Source organism: Podarcis muralis, chromosome 4 (genome assembly GCF_964188315.1).
Source record: "Podarcis muralis chromosome 4, rPodMur119.hap1.1, whole genome shotgun sequence".
NCBI classification, from domain to species: domain Eukaryota; kingdom Metazoa; phylum Chordata; class Lepidosauria; order Squamata; family Lacertidae; genus Podarcis; species Podarcis muralis.
The window spans coordinates 84,299,716-84,323,483 of record NC_135658.1 but is presented as its reverse complement, the minus strand read 5'-3'; the positions used below and the strand labels follow the sequence as shown (position 1 = coordinate 84,323,483).

General features: G+C 48.4%; 1 protein-coding gene across 1 annotated transcript; it reads right to left on the bottom strand.

Moving 5' to 3' along the window:
• Positions 1-8,309: 8,309 nt before the first annotated feature.
• Positions 8,310-17,872, bottom strand: ZIC5 (Zic family zinc finger 5). Its single transcript, XM_028728225.2, has 2 exons — positions 16,435-17,872; positions 8,310-11,601 (listed from the first exon to the last, which is right to left on the bottom strand). Exons 1-2 carry the CDS (start codon positions 17,855-17,857, stop codon positions 11,150-11,152), a joined length of 1,875 nt encoding a protein of 624 aa, XP_028584058.2. The 5' UTR covers positions 17,858-17,872; the 3' UTR covers positions 8,310-11,149.
• Between the last annotated feature and the right edge of the window lie 5,896 nt (positions 17,873-23,768).

Here is a 23,768-nt window from a genome sequence, read left to right as displayed (position 1 = left end):
CCGCCATCTCAAGCCATGGACGTAGTCGAATGGGATAGGGGCGGCAGCTGCCCCCTAAATCAAGTAAATCAATAAAAAATACTTAAGTAACCGAGGTTCTGCCTCCCCTAACATAAAGCCTGCCCCCCAAACATAAATCCTGGCTACGCCCATGTCTCTAACTATTATTTCAGTGTCACATAATCTTCACAAATGTAGCCTCTGACTGACAAGGAGAATATCCTTGATCAACAATCTACAAGGCTGCAATCTTCTTTTCTGTGACCAGGACAAGCGCAGAAGCCAGACAACTCTGCTTGTGTGGCAGGAGATGTTGTTGTTGTTGTTGTTGTTGTTGTTGTATTTGTACCCTGCCCAACTGACTGGGTTGCCCTAGCCACTCTGAGTGGCTTCCAGCATATATAAAAACCATAATAAGACATCAAACATTAAAAGTCTTCCCTATATAGGGTTGCCTTCAGATGTCTTCTAAAGGTTTATACTGTATAGTTTAGTTACTCAACTCCTGGACATCTGATGGGAGGGTGTTTCACAGGGTCAGCACCACTGCTGAGAAAGCCCTCCACCTGAGTCCCTGTAACTTCTTGCAGTGAGAGAACCCCCGGAAGGCCCTTGGAGCTGGATCTAAGTGTCCGGGCTGAATGATGGGGCTGGAGATGCTCCTTCAGGTATACAGGGCCAAGGCCATTTAGGGCTTTAAAGGTCAGAACCAACACTTTGAATTGTGTTTGGAAACATGCTGGGAGCCAATGTAGGTCTTTCAGGTCTCACAATCGTACTCCTCTCTGGGCTGCTGAGCATCAAAAACTGCAGTTTCACTGAATTTTATTTGCCCTGATGTGAACCCGCTGCATTTGTGGGTGGGTGAGTGGGTGGGTCTTTCCAGTAGACAAGCAGACATCAAGCTGCAGCCAACAAGGGGTGAACCCTGCACATGAGATCACATGGGTGGGTGTTTGTGTGAGAAGGCTCCACATGTCCTTTTCTGCTGCTTGGTGGTCTACTCTACATCCAGCGGTTGTGAAGATGCACAACTCAGCCTTCATCAACCAGGATCCTCCTCCCAGATGTTTTGGACTGCAGCTCGCATGTGCCATGCTGGCTGATGTAAAATGTCTGGTGAATGATGGCAGGATCCATCTGGATGGGACTTTGGGGCAGAAGTGTGCTCAGCTGAATCAGCAGAAGGACCCCAAAGGCAGCAGCATTGGGTTGTCACAGGTTGAAGACAGTGAAGTAATGCACTGCCCTCCCCCCACAATAAGTCCAGCAACCAAAATCACCTAACTGCACCAGTGAGAGTGTGTGGTAACAGAGAATGAGCTGGATGTGTGATGACAGAGAATATGAATGTTTCTATATGTGTATAATAGAAGTGACTAGATGCCTGACTACACAAAGAAAGGGGACAAGGAATAGGTGTCTCTGAATAGGTTTGCCTCTAAGGTGACTAATCCACAAGTTATTTACTTCAGAAGTAAATAAGTAAATCAATCAATCTGGTGCCACAAACTCAGTTCACTGTCCCCATTGTTAGCAAATGAATAATATGCCCAGAAGTGTTGACTATGTGTGTGTGCGTGCAGATTAGGTTATATATTCTAGAACACTTCTATATTCTAGAACACTTTTCAGTACCGGTACTTTATTATTTATGGAACAGGTAAAAGGGTAAAGGTAAAGGACCCGTGGACTGGTTAAATCCAGTCAAAGGTAACTATGGGGTGTGGTGCTCATCTTGCTTTTCAGGCCGAAGGAGCCGGCATTTGCCCGTAGACAGCTTTCTGGGTCATGTGGCCAGCTTGACTAAACCGCTTCTGCCGGAACGTGACACTGTGATGAGTGCCAGAGTGCATGGAAATGTCGTTTACCTTCCCGCCGCAGTGGTACCTATTTATCTACTTGCACTGGTATGTTTTGGCTTAGTCTGGCAAAGGTTGCATCTGGATATATATTGAACAGTGAAGTGGAAAGACTTGCCAAGGCAGAAGGTGTTGACTTCATCATAGGAAGGAAGGAAGGAAGGAAGGAAGGAAGGAAGGAAGGAAGGAAGGAAGGGAGGGAGGGAGGGTTTGGAGGATGTGATCCAAGAGAGTGTGACTGATCTGTGGAATTTATCTGAGGAGATGGAGAGTGTTTCAGCTTGCATGATAAAACATAAGTAAGCGGAAAGTGTCCATATGCATAAGAGATGGAGAAGGGTGTACTCGGCTAGTAGGGACTGTAAGTGGAAGAGAGAACAACTTTGCTGGGTTGAGCCAAAGGTCCACCTCTTGTTCTCATAATGGTCAACCAAATGAGTATGGGAAGTGCCAAGCAGGGCCCCATAGCCCTGTGGCCCTAAGATGAGGACACAGATGAGCATGACCATTATTAATAGCGATTTGTAATTAGTGACAATATACCTCTGAGGGTCAGATGACGGGGATCAGATGCCGGTGCATTCACGCCTGGCTGGTGAGCTTCCTCGAAGTGGGAAACACACACATTCAGTGACAGAGCCAACCCTTTGCGCGCAGAACGACCCTCCCTCTCTCATCCAGCAAAGCGACATTGGTGTTATGAATTTGTGGCCGCGGGGTGGGGTGGGGGGGACTGGCCTGCGATCTTCTGGGTTTCCGTGGCCTGCTCCACCCCAAAAGAGAGAAGCAGCTTGAGGGGAGGGGTGCTCTCCTGCTCTCCTCCTCCAACTCCCTCCCCCCTTCCCGCCTCCCTTTCTGTCCTCAGGAGAGCGGCGCCTGCAAGTCTGAGTTGGAAGTTGGTGCTTTGCGGGCTGCACCTCGGAGGCAGCCCCCGCGCCCGTCATTTCAGCGGGCAACCCAGCAAAGGAGAACAAATCGCGGACAAAGGCGAGCGCTTTCCTTTCAGCCGCGTCGTTAGGGCAACCCCCAAGTATGCCGGCCATAATAAGGCCCACTTCAAAGGCTTTTTCTCCTTGAGCGCTGCGCCCGGCCGCCTCCTCCTCCTCCTGCTCCGTGTGTGTGTGTGTGTGTGTGTGTGTGTGTGTGTGTGTGTTGTGTGTGTTTTATAAAGTCCGGCTTTCCCCCCTTTCCTTCCCCCCTTCCCCTCCTAGCCAAGAGGAATCATCTGTTTGGTTATTTTTCATCATGTTTATTTTGCACCATTCACGCCGCCTTGGCTTTAAATAAACAAAGGACAATCGCTCGCCAATAAAAGTGCCAAGGTTGGTGGAGTGGGGCGGGGGGTAGAAAACGGTGGGGCGGGGGGTGGGCGCGGAGACAGATCGCAGAAGAGGGGTGTTTTGGAAAGTGGCAGTGGATCCTCTCTTATTTTCGTTACTCTTTTTTATTCGGGGGAATAAGGGGTGTTTTAGGGGGTATCCAAAAGGGTAGGAGAAGGCGCACTGGAGATCGACGGGTCCCCTTATTTTTCTTGATGATTATCCCCCTCCCCATATATATATCCCAGATATATAAGTTTGGGAAGGAGGCCCCCCCCCCGTTCCCTCTGGGCGCGCCCCCTCGGCGAGCTTGTGACGAAGCGCCAATTGACGTAGCTAACAGGCCATGAAACGCGAGGTCAGCGCAACTGTATCTTAATGGGGTGTCGCGAATCGGCGCTTCGTCGGAGCGCAGCGAGCGCTTTCCACGCCGGACGAGCCTGCCTTTGAACTTCCCCCGGCCGCCAGAGGCTCCGGCACCCGTGGCGGAGGCGGAGGCGACGCGGGCAGAGGAGAAGGAGGAGGGTACTTCGCGCGCGGGAAGGATCGCGGTGCGCACAGTCGAGAGTCGCCTGGGGGTCCACAGCGGGGAAGCATCAGCAGGGGAATCGCTGCTCTGGCCGAGGGAGACGCAGAGGCTGCTGGAGTCCTATTGCGGGGTGTGTGGGTGTAAGTAAATAAGTAAGTAAGTGTAAGTGGGGGAGAAGAATCAGGGCCCCTGAGCAGGATGGATGATTAAGTTAGTAAGTAAGTATAGCGCCCTATACCCGCAGGTGTCATGGAGGTTGTTACCACATAAAATCACAATATAAAAACACAAAATATATAACAAAAATAAAAAAGAACAACCCAATAACCTACCCACCCCACTCCCCAACACATTTTTAAAGCGCCTTGGATGTTGCAGAAGGATATACAGTGGTATCTCGGGTTACAGACGCTTCAGGTTACAGACGCTTCAGGTTACAGATTCTGCTAACCCAGAAATAGTGCTTCAGGTTAAGAACTTTGCTTCAGGATGAGAACAGAAATCGTGCTCTGGCGGCGCGGTGGCAGCGGGAGGCCCCATTAGCTAAAGTGGTGCTTCAGGTTAAGAACAGTTTCAGGTTAAGTACGGACCTCCGGAACGAATTAAGTACTTAACCCGAGGTACCACTGTACACAGGTTTCCAGAAAGACTCTGCGCCAATATGTGTCACATCCGTGCGCCTAGAACAGATGGATGGATGGACGACACGCGCAGATTTGCACAGAAGCGTCAGTCCAGCAAGCTGGAGATCCGCTGCTCTGTGCTTGCAGCATAGACACACCGAAACGGGAGCAAGCGAGAGCGCAGACACGACGGCAACGTTAAAGTGCAGGAGCCATCACGCACACCTCTCAACCCGGGGCAACCGGTCTATATTGCCCCACCTCTGAATCCTTTTCTCCATCCAAGTCCCTTAAGTGTGCCTGTAATTCTGAACATAACCTACTGGCAGATTTGTTTCGAATTGCAGTGGAGTAGATTCAGTTTGGTACCGTCAAGAGCCGGATTTGGGGGCAGATGTTCGGGCCCCCACTCAAGAGAATGGATAGGATGGTCCCCCAACGCAACAGTGCTGGCTTACTAAAGTAACAGGCACCGCCATCTCAAGATCCACCTCCACCACCACCATTAAATCAGAGTCTACAATGATCTAATTCAGGGTTTCCCAAACTTGGGTCTCCAGCTCTTTTTGGACTACATTTTGCATCTTCCCTAGCTAGCAGGACCGGTGGTCAGGGATGATGGGAGTTGTAGTCCCAAAACAGCCGGAGACCCAAGTTTGTGAAACCCTGATCTAACTGAATCACTGGGTGGAGGTAGGAGCGCAGAGAGAGAAAGTGTTTTCCCTGCCTCCTCTTTAACACACACACACACACACACACACACACACACGTTGTTCCTGCTTGTTTGCAATAGCCTTTGCTCCTTGTAAGGTTGTGTGCACGCTGCACATATTTTATATTTAATGACCAGGACATCGTGGTCAATGCAGGCCACTGCCCGACCAGGAGACACCCAGAAGCGCAGAGAAAACTCACCCTATATTCGATCGCTCAAATGCCATGCCTGGGTAGACACGTGTGGACACCGTACACGTGGCAGAGGGACTCCCTGTTATTTCGTGCATGAGCTAGTGCATTGTGCCCGTAAAACTATATAGCTCCTCACTTGCTCTTTGGGATTCCCTCGCACGTATACCGTTCAAAATATCAACCCTCGTCCTATTTTTCAGCCAAATGTACACCTCTAGCTGTCTGTACACTCCAAGTCTATTGTTCTTCCCTTCTTCTGTAGCGTGTGTGTCACCTCTGTTCTTTTGAGTTCATCGCCTGAACAACAGCGAGACACTGTGATGTAAGCCCAGGGATGGGCAGAGTTCAGGTTTGTCAGATCTACTTTGCTCCCCACCCCACCCCACCCCCCACTTCTTCTAGGAGCCCAAGATCTACCAATGCAGAGTCATAGACTATAAGGAGAGTGAGCATATTCTGAGCCCAGGGATTTGTTTTCGGTACCAAGATCTCAGCTCACGGTTCTTTCACACAAAAGCCCCCTCCTGGTTCCTTCATTTCCGCAGCCTACTTTCAGGTAGGAAAAGTCGTTTTGTTGTTGCTGTTGTTGAGCAATCGGGAGTTAAAAGCCTTCGCCCAAATACTGCAAATCACAGAGAGATCGACCAGCCGATGCTGGTGTACCTCCTCCTACCGACCCCTGAGGCAGGCATTCAGAGTAAATAATTCTTAAAAGGAAACAAACCCACAGGTAGAGGTTTCATATTACCTACATCACAATTATTTGCCGTGGAGTCCCTTCAGACGTTCAGCGGTAAGTCAACAAGTATTGAGAAATAGCGTTGTGAACCTGTCCTCCCTAATACCTAGGTGCGTAAAGTGTCTCTTATGTGGACGTGGAAAAGGTTACCTAAACTCAGGGCTGGTTCCTGAAGGGTGAGTTTTTCTGCATCCGAAAGAACACACTCGGTTTAAAAACATTGCATGCCGGTAGGTAGGAAATTCATGTGGTGGTAAAACTGCGACAGAGTGTTCACACGTGCAAGGCTGTCGTTGCTGCAGTTACCCTGCGGTAAAAATGAACGTGTGAAGCTGGGCAGCTAAATGTCAGTCGACTTCACTGACAAACTCTGCCTTGGAAGTGCTGTAAGACTCTTTCTGTCACGCTGTATCTTTTCATGGCCCCCTTCACACGTGCAAGTAATCAAGCAAGCAACCAGCTCGTGTCAAGAAACCCTTCGTCTGAATGGCACAAGTCGACACGTGTGCATCTTTATTCGCCTGTCTATATTGAGAAGCACAAATCCCATAGAAGTCAATGGGATTCATTTCAAGTAAAAGAGCTTAGCCGAGTTGGGGCGTTACTTGGAAGTAAGAGAGATCAATGGAGCTTAAGTAAATAAACGCGCTCAAGTCAGCGTGGGTGAAATGCAAAACCGCCAATTTACTCCAGCTCCAATAACTTTTTTCCTCCTATGGGCGTGGTTTGTCGGTCGTTGCTACTTTAAAAATAAAATTTGCCAAGAAGATGAAGAATGAGCTGGGGGTTTAAAAAAAAAAAAGCCCAAAACAAATCAACTCAAAATGAATTCAGACTCCGGAGATCATAACCTTCGAGCGCGATGCTTCCCTCCCTCCTCCACCCCCACCGGTAACTAAGACAAAAGTGGATCACGGCTGATTTAAAGCCTTGTTTGTGTGAGAGCACATTTTCCCCCTGCTTAGAAGAGATGAAGTCTTTGAAGATGGCCAACTTCGTGTCAATAAGTGCCTTTTCTTTGAGCCATATTCAGATGGGAAAAGTCTTGCTTGCCAATTGCCATAGAAATCTTAACGCACCATGAAGATTGCCCAAGCGCCGAGCCTTCCGTTCTGGCGCAAATTACTTTGAAGTGGCGCAAGACGTGCAGTGGTCAATTTCAGCTCTATAGACCGAGGGGAGAGGGAGAGATGGGGCGTTGGAAGGCAGAAAACAAGAAGGGGAAAACTTGTTTTAGGCTCCTCATTGTCAGCTATCTTTTATCTCTGATATATTTCCCATGAATGATTCATGCCTTGGAGTAGGGTGCGGGGTGGGCTTTGTGTGTTGCCCTCCTTTTCACCAGAAACTACGTTGAGTCCACCCTTTACCCAAGCCGAAAGGTCCTCATTCCTCATGGAGTCTAAGCAACTCTTTGCAACCGGTTGCACCTTCGCCACCTGAGGCCAAAATCAACCCCAATGTTGGGTGTGGGAAATCCTATTGAGGAACTCAACACGTGAACAGTAATGTGGACATGGTTAAGATACAAATTTAAAGGATAGGTGTATTAAGGTTCAGCAGAACTTCCTGTTCACTCTATGGCTAGCATTTTGCAGCTCCCACATGCTATCTTGTCCCATCTACATTACTTTGATTTCATCAGCACTATTTCCAGTTGGTTTTAATAGCACTTCTGTTGAGAGTGGCACACTGTCCACTGTTTGAACTTTAGATTTAAGGTAAGTATGTAGGCCACGTTGATGAAGTGTCCACAATGCTTAAGAGACACCTCAGTAATACTAACTTCCCTCTTCTATTGTGTGTCAATATTTAAGACAGAAGCCTGGTCCCTATTAAAATCCAAAGCTTTCCCCCCAACTTCCTGCACCTCTTAGGTGGGCACCATTTTCATTCTAAGAGAACAAGGGCTCATGGCAAGTCCCAGCACCATTTTTTCTAGAATAGCACTGTTTAAATCCATGTACAAATGTATCAATTCACACGAATGAACTTTGCCACACCCTCATGTATGTGGTTTAACCATGTCCTTTAATTTATCAATGAGACTGGTCTTCAGATTCTGGTGGATTTCTTTAGACTGCTTACAAACAAGACGAACTTCCACTAAATATGATTTGGATGAGCAAAATCATTTGTACCAAATTTCTCATGGCAATGTATAAGCACACCTATAAAAAAAGTGAGGTTGTTGTTTTGTACTTAATGATTTCCGTTACAATTATTTTTCTTTCAAGGACGGGGCAATCACTGAATTCCTAACTGAGTACTCTGTAAGCCACTCTGTTATCATAATTTGTCCCCCAACAATAAAGCACAAGTAAAAAATAAGATTTTTTTTTTAATTTTACTTTAACCATTCTTGCTTTCTTATGACCAGGTTTACAGATATGAAGGAGGTATTGCATGTTTTAAAAATATGAGGAAAAGCAGTGGCACAGCAGACAAACAGTATGTTGCTCCTGGTACCCCAAAATGAAAATCCCATTTACATGGAAGTAAGTCTATTGAAACCAAATACTTACTTCCCAGAAAATGCATTTCCGTGAAGGCATTAATTCCACATTAAACAAAACATGAAGGTGTAGTAATGGATAGTGCAATCTATTTGGTAGGAGGGGAACAAAGTGTATAAATTAAACATTTCTTTTAATTCAGGAAGAAATTTTCTAAAAAAGCTCACCAAAACATAAATTATCCTTTAAAAGTCCAAGTCTTACTTCATGATAGTTTTTCCTTATTATTCAAATGGGTTTTGAAGGAGAAAAGGAATGCAATTCAAATAAACAATTTTAAGAAGTGGTTTGTATTCAAGTTCTCATTTATATATTTATAGATATAGATATTAAAATGAATGTCCTTTTTCTGTTCATGTAACAATATGATCAGGACATTTAAAGGCTTCCAGATGGACAGCACCATGCACTGTACTAAGAAACAAATATCTCTATAAACTATATTAAATCACCAACACACTGCACAGGAGACATGCAGGAAGGACCTGTTTTCACATTACATTGTTCATTCAAGTAACTTGAAAAATATAAGGACTTTCTCCCGCCCCCCCAGAAAAACAACCACAGAATCATAGACAACCTATCACCAAAATTAATAATATTCTTCTTTGGTGTGCTCTGTATTCTTTAAAAAGAAATAAGAAAGAAGTTGATATCTAAAAATAAAAAAATAAATTAATTCCGCTGTACAAAATAGATCACTTCCACATACAAGTTATAACAATGACAAGACTATGTATCACAGCACACAAGACACAAAAAATCCCCACACATTTCTACAAGCCCTGGTAATGGGTTGGTGACTGGTTACTTATTCAGTGGTCTCAGAGGATAAATTAGTGCTCTTTAGATTATCTGTAGGGTGTTTATGATGAACCAGCATTTTACACGTGAAATATGTCGTACCAACTGCATCAGAAATTGTCAGCGTTCCATGACCTCACTCTATAATAGCTTGGCAGCTAGGCCAAAGGTAATCTACTCAGCATCCCCCTCCCTCCATTTTTACATTTATGACAATTTGCTTTCCCCAGTGCACTTTGGTCAATGGCACACCGCATAAGAAACAGGATCGCAGATGCTGAAAAAAATATAGAGAGAAGTAATTTATGAAACCTTTTGCGCATGCAAGGGTGTTAAGCTGGATCAGTAAAATATAGTATCTTCCAGAAAGTCATGTGTCACTCTTAGCATCATAACTCTTTCAAGAGGGAGACTTTGACATAGTAACAGCTGTGAAGTTCACAGCACTTTTGACCTAACACTATAGGCTGGGCTTCATTCCCAAATATGCTTACTCATAAATCCAATTTACTCTGATTCAATGTGACTGGCTTGCAAGGAAGCGTGTTTAGACTCATGGCCTCTGCTATATCGCATATAAAGATAGATCTCATTTAGCGACACTCCTATGACAAGGAAAAACCATTAAGCAGTCCTGCTAAGACACGTACTAATGAGTAACACTGAAACCAGTGGGACAAATGTCTTTAGAGCACAATTCGTTGAATGTGTTAAACAACAATAATCATAGCAACTGATTTAATTCCCTCCCCTTTCAGGGTTAGAGCTTAGAAAGACATTAAAAAAAAGAAAAGGAAAGGAAAATTAAAATAATTGAGACATTAACAGTGCAATCATGTGGAGGTCTACTCAGAAGTAAGTCCTATTGAATTCAATGGGACTTACAGTCACACCAGTGTGTATAAGGTACTGCCTAACAGTACTGTTCTTAAGTATTCTTATTGGAAGTAAGCCCCTTCAGTGCAACTTTCTTCCGAGTAAGCATGTTTAGGATAAGATGGCTAAAGAAATAAAACCCAACCCCCCTTGCTCAATAGCATTTGTGAAATCCTACACAACTAGGATTGTGACTCCTCTCTCACCCACCCAGCGTATTTACTTGGAAGCGAGTTCCATTTAAAACAATGGACTGATCTTCCATATAAGCAAATTTAGCACTGCTCTATAAAGGTGCCACCTTGAATCTTGTGGTGGTGAATTTCAACATTGGTTTTAGTGCGATGCAAACTGCAACCCAAGGTCTACGTTTCAGCATTCCGTTTTGAGATTTTGAGGACTTAAGATTTCAGAGGCAGTGAACTGTACCTATACATTATCGTACACGTACATATACAGTACTTGGATGCAAGAAACCAGTTGGCAGTTTCAGAGGTGATGGCTGTGGGATAGAGGCCTAGATTGAAGAACGTGCCTTTTCAAAAATTGGTGGACAAGCTTAAGGAATCCACTCCTGGCACAGAGAAAGCCCATTAGCTTCCCAGTTACATTCATAAGCCACATTCCTCCTGCTTTTATTTTGGGAAAACTATCACACAGATCTGTCAACCTGGCAGTGCATACACTGAAGATCCAGCAACACAAAGACGAACTCCTCTGACGTCTTCCATAAACAGAGGGTAGGGTAGGGATGCACAATGGATTACTGTTACAGTCCGGCTTGGTGGTTTGCTTTTTTAAAAAAGATTATTCTTTTTAATTAAAAAAGAGAGAGACACACAAGTCCAATGTCTTAATTAAATTAGTTACATGTTACAAACACCATAGGGTTTCATAATACTGAATAAATAGCCCAAATTAACCAAGATGGCATGATCGTGCCATCTTCAAAGTTCTGCCTCCCTCCCAGTTCTAATGAATAGTTCTTGTCTCAGAGTTCCTATAAATTTCTTCCTCGTTCTCTTCCTCCTCAGAAGATGTGGCATTACTGGATGGTGTATGGAGGTGGTTTGGGGCCCCAGTGGCCTGGCACACATACCATTCATTGAGATTGGTGACCTGAGGAGAAAGGTTGACAGGGCGGCCCCTGCCAGAGTCCTGGAGAGGGGACAGAGGGGCACCCAGTGGTGTCCCCGTGGGTTGGTAGCCATGAGATCCTGGGGTAGGAGAAGGCGGCGGGGATTTGCAATGGATCTTCATGTGCTTGCGCAAGGAGCTCGGATGTGTGTAAGACTTGTCACAGCCTCTGACTTTGCAGAAATATGGCTTGTCACTGGTGTGGACATGAGAGTGTTTCTTTCTGTCACTGCTATTGGCAAACTTCCTGTCGCAGCCATCAAATTCACATTTAAAAGGCTTCTCTCCTGAAAGAGAAAAACATCCATAATGGACCTCTTTGTGAAAGGAAAGGAAGAAATCCCCAAACTTTGAATTTACATGTCAAACCAAACACAGGAACAGGGGAGACAGGGACTAGAGAGGATTGCAAAACAAAGACTCAGCAGATAAATTTGACTCCAGTCTTTACCATCCCTCCAATAGCTTAACTTTTCAATCATTATTATTATTATTACTACACAGAGAGAGTGAGCAGGTTTACATTTGCTCAAAAATGTAGTCCACAATGTTAAAGAATATTTTCTAAACTGTGATCATGACATTCAGATAAACATATCCAGGACAATGGGAATGTCTCTCCTTATTCCATGCCCATATTTCTCTTGCAAATGAAAAATTTAAATGATGGATTAAAGTAGGGGCTTACACGTCCATACACGGATATGGCTTTATCTACAGACAAACCCATATTGTCCTAATCCCTTCCCTTGTGGTTTGCAAGAGGAGATTCCCCTTTTTCTAAAATAAAAGTAGCACCTGTTTAAACACATTGCTCTCTTTTCCTTTTTTTTTTTAAACCATTGTCAACAGATCAGGCTCTCAAAGAGGGCCACCCTCTCTTCCCCTCCCTTCTCTGACATTCTTAGCTTTTTACAGCTTGCTCATTATTGAGAAAGCTACCCAGTCCATGAGCAGTGAGCTGGCCAAGATCTCTGTACCTAGGACTAGTTTTATGCTTCGAAATAAGATGGTGAATCTGTTTAAATAGGTTTAATGTGCACCTTAAGGGTGGTTGCGGTGGTTGCGAAAGCCATCCTCAGGGCCTTTCCTTCTGGCATATCTGGCTCCAAGGTGTAATGCAATTCTAGGTTTACAATTATTTTCCAAGCTTCTGGAAGCAAAAAGGCAGGAATAATTTCTGCTGCCACAAGTGGACATGGGTTTAGCGTTACTTTATTTCAAAAAGGGATTTTTTTAAAAAATTAATCCCATCCATACATGGAGGCAAAAATATGCAAAAATATGAATTTTATTTATACTCTCAAATAAGACATCAGGAGTGCACCCCAATATTAATACGTGTTTCCTAGTCAACAAGGTAATTCAGTATTTTCATCCAACTAAATCTTGAGCATGTTTACTCAGAAATACTACACAGTTCCACTTGGCTTCCAGGTAAGCACATGTAGGATTGTGACCTTTGTTGTTTTACTGGTGAAAACAGCATCTATCTTCTCCTTTTTGGGAAAGGCAGAAGGTTTAATTTATGGCATTCCTTTTCCTGTGTAAATACAGGCAGATCCCAACTTACCAATTCAATCACAAATGCATTATTTCAACCAGAAAACGTTTCCTGGTGATATGTGGCAACTGAACAGAAATTATACAGCCTTTCAGAAGTCTCAAAAGCATTTCCAACTAAATGTTGTTGTTATAAAATGGGATAAAGATTCTGTGTACATGAAAAAGGTAAAAGATCCAAACCTCAGTGCCAAGCCTATTCACTCCACAGCAAGTAAGGCCACTGAGCTCAGTTACTTCCAAGGAACTGTGTTTTGGATCATTCTGGTCAATATAGCCCAGTGTTGTCCTTTCAACTGAAATTTCCTGAGACAGAAGGTTGGTGTTTTGCTATTTATTTAAGGAAAGCATTTTAGGGTTACTATATGTCCTCTTTTTCCAGGACACATTCTCTTTTTAAAAATGATAGTGGTCATAGGTGTCCATAGTTAAAAGTAGAAGCCAGAAAATGTGTCTTATTTCTTGCTCTTCAAAATATGGCATAATTGGGTTTGCATGTGCGTTTGTCTGTCTAGAACCTGTTTCAGCAGTCGCTAACCAGATTTGTCTGCTTTTAACTTGGGTCGACTCTATTTTTTAATATATACATTTAATTAAGGCCAGCAGCACTAGGTTTTGGGAAGAGGACCCATTTTCAAGGGATGCCATGGTTGCTATGCTCCTACATCCCGAAGCGAGATGCCCATGCCATCCTGATGTTTATTTTGGTCTTGTCTCTGACGAAAGGTTCACGTCAGAGTTTAACCATTTGCAGATTATCTCGGTTTTAAGCCCAGAGATGCGCAGTCGAAAAGCAACGGTTCTCGCTGAGGAAAAGGTTGCTCGCTCCCTTTCGCGCGCCGAGAAAGGAAACTTCACCGCCTACTAATTCGAAGCGAGGTCGGCGGCCCGTTTCCACAAACCGCGCAAGCGGTTCAGGGCTCATGGAGGCAACAACTTGCGGCATCGATCAAGAGACAAGCCGCCGGCTATCTTTAAAAACAAAACCAACCACACGAAAGCCAAGCGCAGGGCGATTCCCCCCCCCCCCCCCATTGGGAGCTCAACTCGTTCTCAACCAAACAGAACAAAAAAAAGGGGGGAAGAGGAAAACTCATTTGCTTCTTAAACCCAAACATACGATCCTTGATCTTGAAACTCCGGTTCACACTTCAGAATTCCTACGTTAACACGAACCTATTCCGGTCTTAGGGGAGAAGCCTGCAGGAGAGCGAGAAGAAACCAAGAAGGGCGCGAGATTGCAAAATTACGCACAGAAATGCCGAGGTTGCTCCGGAGCGTCTTGTTCGGCTGCGCCAAATGAAGCGGGAGGCGGAACATTTTTCCTCCCGGGCCTGGGAATCAGGGACCCCTCGGTTGGGCAGGAGGAACCCCCTGGAGAGAAGGGGAAAGGGCGCCTGAAGCCGCTCTCCACGGCTTCCGGGGAGTCGTTTTGCCCTCGCCCGCAAGAGGGGAAAATGGGGCTGCTAACGGGCAATGGAGCTGCTTATGCTACAGTCAACTCGAGTTCCCTGGCCAGGGCTTCCGTGCCAGCACGTGGCCGTGGAAAGAGTTCCCCGCCGGGACCGGATCTTGCAAACCGTGCAGAAGCGTTTTGCAACCATGTGCCCCTGCAATACTGCTGCAGAAAAAACACCGAGCAGCTTTCTGCGGCGCTCCTCGGCCCCTCCGGATCTTCAGTCGTGGGTCTTTTGTCTGCAACAGGCGGTGGGGATCGGGCTGACTTCGGATCCCCATCCAACCCTATCCGACCGACGGGCACCAGTCAGGAGGGGCGGCGGGGCTCCAGCTATTCCCCCACCTGCAGGAGCCTCGGCCCAAAGGAACCAAATTCGGATCTTCTTCCCAGCGGCAGTAGCAAGGGCACTATGTGGGCAGCCTCAAGCGGGCGAGGGCGAGATGAGCCGAACATCGGAGTTCTTCAGCTGGAAAAGGAGCTGTGTGAATGGAAGGACGAGCTGGAAAGCCCTCGCGAGGCTTTCTTCCTGCCCCTCCTCCCAGAGCACCAGCAGGATTTTCCCCGTGCGGGAGCAGCTGCCCTACGACCACTGCAGGCGAACCAGCCCTTGCAAGTTGCAAGCATCTTTAGGAGAGGCTGCAAAATTCCCAGTAAGGCCCTTCCACAGCAGACTCGGCCTCCAAGGCCTAAAAACACCGCGCTCCACTTCGCTTGCAGGACAGGACAGATCCACCCCCCCCACTCCCCGGGGCTGCGTGAGAGGGGGGTGTTCAGGGCTCGCACAGATGGGCTCAACCCTGCGGATTCACCATCTAAAAATCGATAGCTTTTGCCGCCAGGGGCTATTTGCATGGGAGTTTGAACAGCGCGTTGCACCTTGTCCGCCTCGCCACCCCCCTTTCCTTTTCCTTTTTTTTTTTTTTTTTTTGCAACAACACACAATAAATCATGAAAACAATTAGGTGAAGCCCCCTCCGGCCTTTGCCCCCCCTTCCCTATAAGCAGCCTCCGGTGGATAATATCTGTCTACACGCAACTATAAATCCCAACCGCCTTTTAAGTGAAGCCAAAAGGCCAGGGGCAAATCAAAACCAAGCTGTAAAAGATACAGCGCCATAAACGGAACTTCATTGAAATGGCTAGTCTGGCGGAGACACGCACAAAGGCACACCCGCGTCGCCTTCCCTTCCCATTTGTTCTCAAAGGCACTATTCCGAATCGTGCTATAGCAGCGCTCCTTCCATCGAAACACACCTTTAAACCAACAAAAGCTTTTAAAAACCCTTGCCTATCACTTCCCCAAAAACAACTAAGGGAGAAAAACTCCCCCCAGGGAAAGTAAAATACTGGTGGTCTCAACTGAAAAGTACCCCCTCTTGAGAAACAACATGATCAAATCCCCTGACACTCTCCTTCATATATAAAAAAGAAAAAAAAGCCCAAACAAATAAAAGCATGGGAGAAACTTTTTGAAAAGTGAATTGACCAGAATAAGGTTTGGGGGTTGCCCTTTCTTTCCACTTCCTAAGAGGAGGAGTACTGGCCACCATAGGTGCCGGCTCCCTGGGCCCCTGGTGCCCGAGCACCCACAAAATTCACCATGAAGGGGCCTGGCCTGGCACCCACAAATTTCGTCGCCAGGACCATGTATGCTGCCTAGCACCCACAGCCCCGGGCACCCACGGTGCGGGGCCAAAATGGCACTCCTGCTGCTGGGCACACCGCAGGCCTCCGTGGGACTCCTCCGTTCTTCCCGCTTCCGTGGGAGCTCCTAGCTATCCACAGCGCTCTTAGTTTGCCTGCTGAGGAATTCTGTGGCGCCGGGAAGCCTTCCTCGCTCTCACCAAAACCGCAGCGGGCACAAGGCAGAAGACCCGCGAGCCATTCCCAAACCACGCATACACAGACAACGCAGACATATCAAGGAAGACCTCTCTCTCCCGCTGCAGCCCCAAAGAGCTGGTGAAATTACTTATTCATGACAAACGTCACACGTCTGAGGGTACGTAGGAGATAGAGGAAGGAGGGAGGAGGGGGTAGAGAAAAGAAGTCAGACCCGCGACCAGAGAAAGGCGCGCGCTCCTGTCGTGCCACCCACCTGTGTGCGTCCTTTTGTGGATCTTGAGGTTCTCGGAGCGCGCGAAGACCTTCCCGCAGCCGGGGAAGGGGCACGGGAAGGGCTTCTCGCCCGTGTGCACGCGGATGTGGTTGATGAGCTTGTACTTGGCCTTGAAGGGCTTCCCTTCGCGGGGACACTCCTCCCAGAAGCACACGTGGCTGCTCTGCTCGGGCCCGCCGACGTGCTCCACCGTGACGTGATTGACCAGCTCGTGCATGGTGCTGTAGGTCTGCGAGCAGGGCGGCGCGGCCGCCTCGGCCTCGATCCACTTGCAGATCAGCTCTTGCTTGATGGGCTGCCGCATGTAGCGCAGGAAGGCTGCGGCGGCAGCGGCGGAGGAGGCGCCCGCCGGGTGGTGATGGTGGGGAGGCGCGTGGTGCGCATGTGCGGGAGGCGCTGGCGCCTGTTGCAGGACGGCCGCCGCCAAGTTGACCGGGTAGCCTTGCGGCGCGGCGCCGTAGGACGCTTCGGAGGCGGCGGCGGCGGCGGCCGCCACGGACGACGGGCGGAAGGGCTCCACGCGCCCGTAGAACTCGGCAGCCGCCGCGGCAGCCGCAGCCACGGCCAGCCCCAGCCGCATCTGCCCGTTGAGCGGGTGGTGGCCTCCGGACGGGCCCGCCGGGTGGTCGTGCAGCCCCGGGAAGGCGGCGGCGTGAGGCTGCTCGCCGCCGGCGCCGTAGGTGCCCGCCGACGAGATGAACATGGGCGAGCTGGCCGGGTGCTGCTGCAGAGGCCGCTCGGCCCGCCGCGGCGCCGCGTACGAGGGACTGCCGGCCGCGCCGTTGGCGCCCGCCTGCGACGACGAGGCGAAGGCGGCCTCGGCGCCGGCCGGGCTCAACTTGAGCGCCCCCGACGCCACGTGCTCCGGCCCGAAGGGGGCCGCGGCAGCCGGGTCCGAGGAGCCCAGGTCCCCCGGGTGCAAGGGCTGGAAGCCGCCACCGCTGGTGGCGCTGCTGCCTCCTCCGACGCCGCCGACGCCATGCAATGCGGCCAGGTCGGCCAAGCGCAGGCTGGGGCTCCTCTTGCAACTCAGCGCGGGCTCCATGGCGCCGCAGCCCCGGGGCCCATCCAGGCGCGAGGGGGTCGCCTGGGCCGGCCCCGAGGGGGCGGTGGCCTTCCTCCCCCTGCTTGCCGCCGCCGAGGCTGTTGCTGCCGCCGTGGCCAGCGCCGCCGCCTTGCCAAACATGGAGCGATTAAGCGGCTCTTTAACTTCTTTTGTCTGCTCCGTTTCCCAACTCGGCTGCTGCTGCCATCCTCTCCCCGCTCTGGCCTCCAGCGATTGGCAGAGCGCTCGGCACATTTGAGCGGCGCGGTTGGGAACCAGAGTTTGGAAATGTGCGCGGGTGGGATTGGAGGGAGGCCGGTGATTGGCAGAGGCCAGGCCAGCGCGATTGGCTCCCATTCAGGCCGGGCGCTCAGCGGGGAACCGCCCTCGCGCTCTTGTCTGCTTTCGCGCTCTCGCTCGCTCTCCCCACCCCCCCGACGCCCCTTTTCTCGCTCTCGCGCGCGTTTCTCCCTCCCCCCCCCCCAAAAAAAGTTGCACTTGCTGAAAGGAAGGAAGAAGGGGAAAAAGTTAGCGCCCAGCCGCAGAGGGAGTGCCAAGCGAGCGGCGTGCCAGGGGGAAACACGCGGCGGCACGCTTGCTTGGAAACTGTCAGGGAAGGAGGCCGGATCTCGCTCCAGGCGCGCAGAGGAGAGTTGCTGCTTCCCAGTTACCTGGGACAGAATTGTAGAGTTGGAAGGGACCCCAGGGTCATCTAGTCCAACCCCCCTCGAAACGCAGGAATCTTTTGCCCAACGTGGGACTCGAACTCACGACCCTGAGATTAAGAGTGAGCTGTTCAGTGAGGAGCTGCCGCAACTTTTTGCCCCAGCCTGAAACCGCTTTGCAAACGAGGCTTCCGCTGCCTACTGCGAGTCGGCATAATGTTCTTGCGGGCACATCAGCTGCAAGTTTTAAAGAGTGTTTGCGCCCGAACTTAAAAACACACCGGGAGGGCATTTGCTATGTGAAAAAGGATCCTTGCTACAACAACCCATGATAATTGGTAATGACATACTTTACACCTCCGTGAGAACGACATAAGGCACTTGGTAGGGTTTTAAGCAAAGGTTGGATGGCCGTCTGCCATGTAGAATCGAGTTGACATTCCTGTATAGCCGAGGGTTGGACTAGATGATCCTGGGGTCCCTTCCAACGCTATGATTCTATGTGTCTATGTTTAGGACTTGGAGCCTAGGGCTGCGATGGCACCCACCAGACTGTAAGCTTGTTTGTAACGATTTATAGGTAGACTCAGTATGCAAGGCGAGCGTCCTAAACACCCTAAAATAAATGTACCCTAAATGAATTGTATGGAAGTAAATCGCACAAATAAATACAAACTCAACAAGTGGAGGGGAAGCTGTGTAATTCATATACAAGCGCATATAAAAGTCCCGTTGCTTTCATTGACTCTTCCTCTCAAGCACATGTGCTTAGGACCGAAGCGTCGATTGGAAGGAGATATTTTGGTGCAGTTACAATTATTACTGGCTTCAGAATACCGGTAGATGTGAAAATAAGCTGTTTCCTTAAACGCCGAGACACGACTGCGGTAGTCAAGATACGCAAGAAATGCTTCATGAGAGTTTCTTCGCGACTGTGTAGAAAGAACTACAACGATTCATTTCCCTAAGTAATGGAAATAACTGCTCCCATAAGCTGGTGTAAAAAGAATTAGTTTTGAGGGCGGGGGGGGGGGTCATTTCAAACGGCTGAGTCTCGCAGGAGACGTCAGATCCGCTTCTCCATCTCAATGAAGCCTAAAAATAGATCAGTCAGTTCGTGCTCTTTTTAAAAACGTGGCTGATAGAATGAATCCTCAGGATGCGCCATCCTTACTTTTGTATGATTCTTCTCTCTCCTACAACACTCCCGCCTCCACCGTTTTCCTGAACTTTCCGTCTTGTTTACACAGGAAAACCCTAAATCCCCGTGTACGCTCCTGCACGCCAGCGCTCTGGGAGGAAAGCCTGCCTTTGAGCTGCTGGGACTTTTTTGAGGAACAGGTGTACAGTCCTCGGGGGAAATTTCGCGTGGACGTTTCCTGCGAGGATGCCGGCTGGGTCTGTAGGATGCTGAGAAATGTACGCTTGCGGATCGAACCGGAGCAGGGGTAGAGGTTGGCGCCCCGATCCGAATCCGTGCGTTTTCCCCACCCCTCCTCATTTGGTACAAGTCCATTAATTTAAATAGATGTGTGGATTCTCTTGAAAACTTGGGAGTCCTATTACAAATTAACTGAATTTACGAATGGAGCGGCAAACAGCTGCACATTTCCTTTAAAAAAAAAGAATCAAATGCGCCAGAAAAGCGGGGTGTGGGTGGGACTCAGCTTTCAGCTCTGAAAATAAAGGAGGAGGGACGTCGCCTTCTTTTCGCGACCGGCAAAGCTGAACAAAACTTAGTCGCCGCAGCGGGAGCAAGTCCTGGAACAGAAATAAGCAGTAGTATTTCCATAATGCAAAGTAGCAGCGCCTGAAATAGCACCGAAAAGCTCTTGGGGCGGCGCTAGCACTTGGTTCAACACGCCGCACTGCATGGTAAAGGCTGACTTTTTGGCAACGCGTCTTTCCAGTAGTTCTGCGCCTAATTTGAAACAGGCGGAGACGAGGTGAGCCAATTTCAGCCCCCGGAGTACATGCAGTCAGACGCATTCCCCATTTTTAAGTTAAAAGAGAGAGAGATGGAGAATATGAGAGAGGGAGAAAATCTTTCTGTTAGGGACCACGTGGAAATCGCCAACAGCTCTCCAACTAGCCTTTAGGTCGCCGAGTTAGCGCATCGCGCAGGCGGTCAGGCGTTTGATACATTCATTTCAGGGGTTTCCATAAAGAGATCTTGCAACCCAACTATTAACATGAGGGCTTCACGTCCTCTTTTCGCCTCGTGCAACCTCGCGCCTGTTTTCTCTGAAGTAAGACCCACTGCCTCCAATGGCTCTTACTACCTAGTGTGTTTAGGATTGCAGCTTTACAAACACCGTACAAAGTTCAAACATACACATAAGCATACCGGTGTGATGCAACTCACTATTATTATTACTTTGCCCCAAAGCCGGCTCCGCAGGGCATCAACGTGTTTCCAAATTCATTTTGAAGTTTGATTGCTCATCAATTTATATTTTTTGGGGAAGGCTACAGTATGGGGGTCTTTTTTAAAAAAAAAGGGTTGCCTGATAGATAGTTTTCGAATGAAATGCAAACTTCTTTCGAAATAGGAATTTCTTGTTTTTTAAGTATGAAAAATATATTGAGTTATAACTGAATTTCCGAAATGTAAAGGCTTAAACGGGGCGCGGGGAGGGGGAGTTCCAAACCTGAATAATAGTTTGGGAGTTATGTCCTGGCCTCCGTGTACAACTCTTGTTAAACGCAGCGTGATATGGATCTGTCATCGATTTAGTGCGTCTTAATTCAAATATATGTCGCTGATCAATTCCCTTGTTTGTGGGGACTATAAACAGCGGAGAGATGGCTGGGTGGACAGACAAACATGGATGGCAGGTAGCGAATAAGGCTTTTTAATCGTGGGTTATATCGTGAAAGTTGTAGTGGTTGCAGTGGACTTGCAGGCAGATTAATTCAAACCTGTGATTTTCCCCAGCTGCTATCAGTGAAAGGGTTATCTTTGCGATAAGGCAACTTCTGAAGAAGCATGCTGTTTCTTGCATGAAATTTGCATACCGTCAGCTGCACTGCGAGGGCACGCGCGGGAGAAAGCGTGCACGTTACAAACAAGAGGTCCAGGAAAACTTAAGCACTTTGTTCAGCAATCTTCCCATTGAAGCCAATGGGGCTTATGAGCAATTCGCGCTGGCTGGGTGGCGCCGCAAATGTTCCATACAGATAGAAAGGGCACTGTGGACCATTCTGGCCTCTGAATAAGGGACACAGCCTTACACCGAGCCAGGCCATTGGTCTATCTATCTCATATTGCCTACACTGACTGGCAGGCTCTCCAGGATTTCAGACAGGGGTCTCTCCTGTCCCTTCCTGGAGATGCGAGAGATTTTAAGATTGCTATAAGTCTCTTCCTGGTCAAGGCAGAGATGTGCACCGTAATTCCGAAATGTATGTTATTCCAAGTAAGCGAACAAACACACTATTTGATTCTAAACCGTCAATCTATTAAATCTGGAATCTCTTCTCCTCACGGTTTTTTTTTTTGCTGTCCCCCCTTCCTCCCCCGCTTCCTTACTTCCCCCCTTTTCTTTTCTTTTCTTTTCTTTTCTTTTCTTTTCTTTTCTTTTCTTTTCTTTTCTTTCTTTATTAATTTCAGTCCACGGCACGTTTAGCAAATCAGCTCTCCAGAGTTCGTGTTTTTGTTTGCTTGCTGCTTACGGCATTTGTTTGACGGCGGCATTATGCAAATATATGCTAATGATCACGAAGCCCATTTGCAAGTAGTTGTCTTTAGTGCACACATGTTATTGATATTTAGCGGGAGGGGGGGACGATATTCCAGAAGAGGGAAAATGCCTTCTGGGGAACAATTAAAACGAGAGAGCAATTAACAGCTCTTCTCAAGAAGATCTTTTTTTAAAAAGAAAAGAAAAACAGCCGTGCAGGCAGTAGAGGCACGGGATTCTTCAGGCAGACAAAACAAACACAGACACACACACTCTTGAAAAATCCTGCGCGCACACTTGCACGGGAGTAAGTCCTGTTGTATAGCTTTGGACTTAACTTCCGCGCAAACCTGCTAAGCTGTTCTGGCGAAGGCGCGGATTCTCCTCGGGACGCGCGCCTTGGATTCCTACCCACGAGACGACGCAGAGGTCAGCTCTGCGTTGTACTTACTTAGACGTAGCGTTCATGGAAGCCAGCACTGCTTTGTTTAGGAAAGGCAGGTCTCGTCGAGGGTAGCTGGAGGGGAGGGGGGCCACCCATTTTCCTCCTCCGCCAGCACCCTCGGAGTCTGCCGGCTGCGCTTGGATCCTCTCTCCTCTTATCCGCCACCCCCCCCCCCCTCGCCCCGTCCTTGATGGCGCTGCGCGTAAAGGAAAAGCTGGACACCCCTCGCCCCAACCAGCTACCCAACATCCCTAAATGAAACCAGTAATACACTCAGGGAGCTGAGTCACGGACTCTTCGTGCCTTGTCTAACCACTCTGGTTGTCCGGTTCTTCTGTTCCCCTGAACGCAGGTTCCATATCTCTCTCTCTCTCTCTCTCTCTCTCTCTCTCTCTCTCTCTCTCTCTCTCTCTCTCTCTCCACCTCTGCCACTTAACATGACCCGACCTGTCAGGTGTGCCTGGTGGCTGCCAAGCTGGCTTTCGGCGACAGGCCCAAGCACTTGCACAAAGCGCTCTGGAGAAGGGCAGCAGGAGGAGGTGGAGGAGAGCGCACCATTGGAGCGGAGGCAGGAACGGGTTAAAAGTGTTCCTTCTTCAGTAGGGCTCTTGCCTCGTCAAGGGACTAGTTCAAGGCTTCCTACAGGGCCCGCGGGCCCTTCTGCCTTGCTCAGAAGTGGGGTCTCGGGGGCGCAGCCTGAGACGCGAGTGGGTTTTTCTCAGAAGTGATTTCCACGGGAAAGTGGGTGATAAGCAACTTGCCAAGGGAATGCGTTTTTCCATATGAAAATTTACTGGCGCACGGAAGCAAAACTGCCCAAATATGTTGTTTAATTCCTAGATCGATTAAACTACCTTGGAAACAAATCATTTTTAAAGGGTGGGGGAGAGTGGTTTCCTTTCAATGAACTCTCTCTCTCCCTGTGACATATTAAGGGGTTTGCTTACAACACCCACACACCCCTTCACCCCCTCCACACATACACAATTGCTGTCTGTGCCTCTTACCATTGCATATTTGTGCCTAGCCTGGCAAAACATAGCTGGTTGTTTCAGTGCCAGACAAGTGCTGGTGACTTGTTCTGCCTTGCTAAAGAGAGGCTCCACAGATCCAGTGGCACTCCTCTTCCTCCCCCAGTGCACAGATCCACACCAAACAAATGACTCTAACATGTCTTTTATCGACAATTTTAATGTTCCTTTTTATTTCTCGGAAACCGCTTAGAGGTCCTGTTACAACCAAGCGGCGTGCGAATTTTGTTAAATAAAAACAAAGCAACATTACCAACAAGAGTGTAAGCATGTCCACAACTCTGCTCAGAAGGACGTGCTACTCCGTTCAATGGGGCTTACTCCCAGGTAAGTGGGTGTAGGATTGCATACTAAAATGACCCATGTATGTTGTGGGGAATGTCCTGCTTTAGTCTGGCGGGCATACGGAGCCAGGTTTCAAGATCAAGGCTGCAATCCTGCATG

Bases quoted from the DNA above. Each gene is read 5' to 3' on its own strand.
- ZIC5 (XM_028728225.2), bottom strand. From the start codon at position 17,857: ATGGGAGCCAATCGCGCTGGCCTGGCCTCTGCCAATCACCGGCCTCCC. The intron at 11,602-16,434 runs GTGGGTGGCACG...TTTCTCTTTCAG, and splicing joins CCACAAAAGGACGCACACAG to GAGAGAAGCCTTTTAAATGT.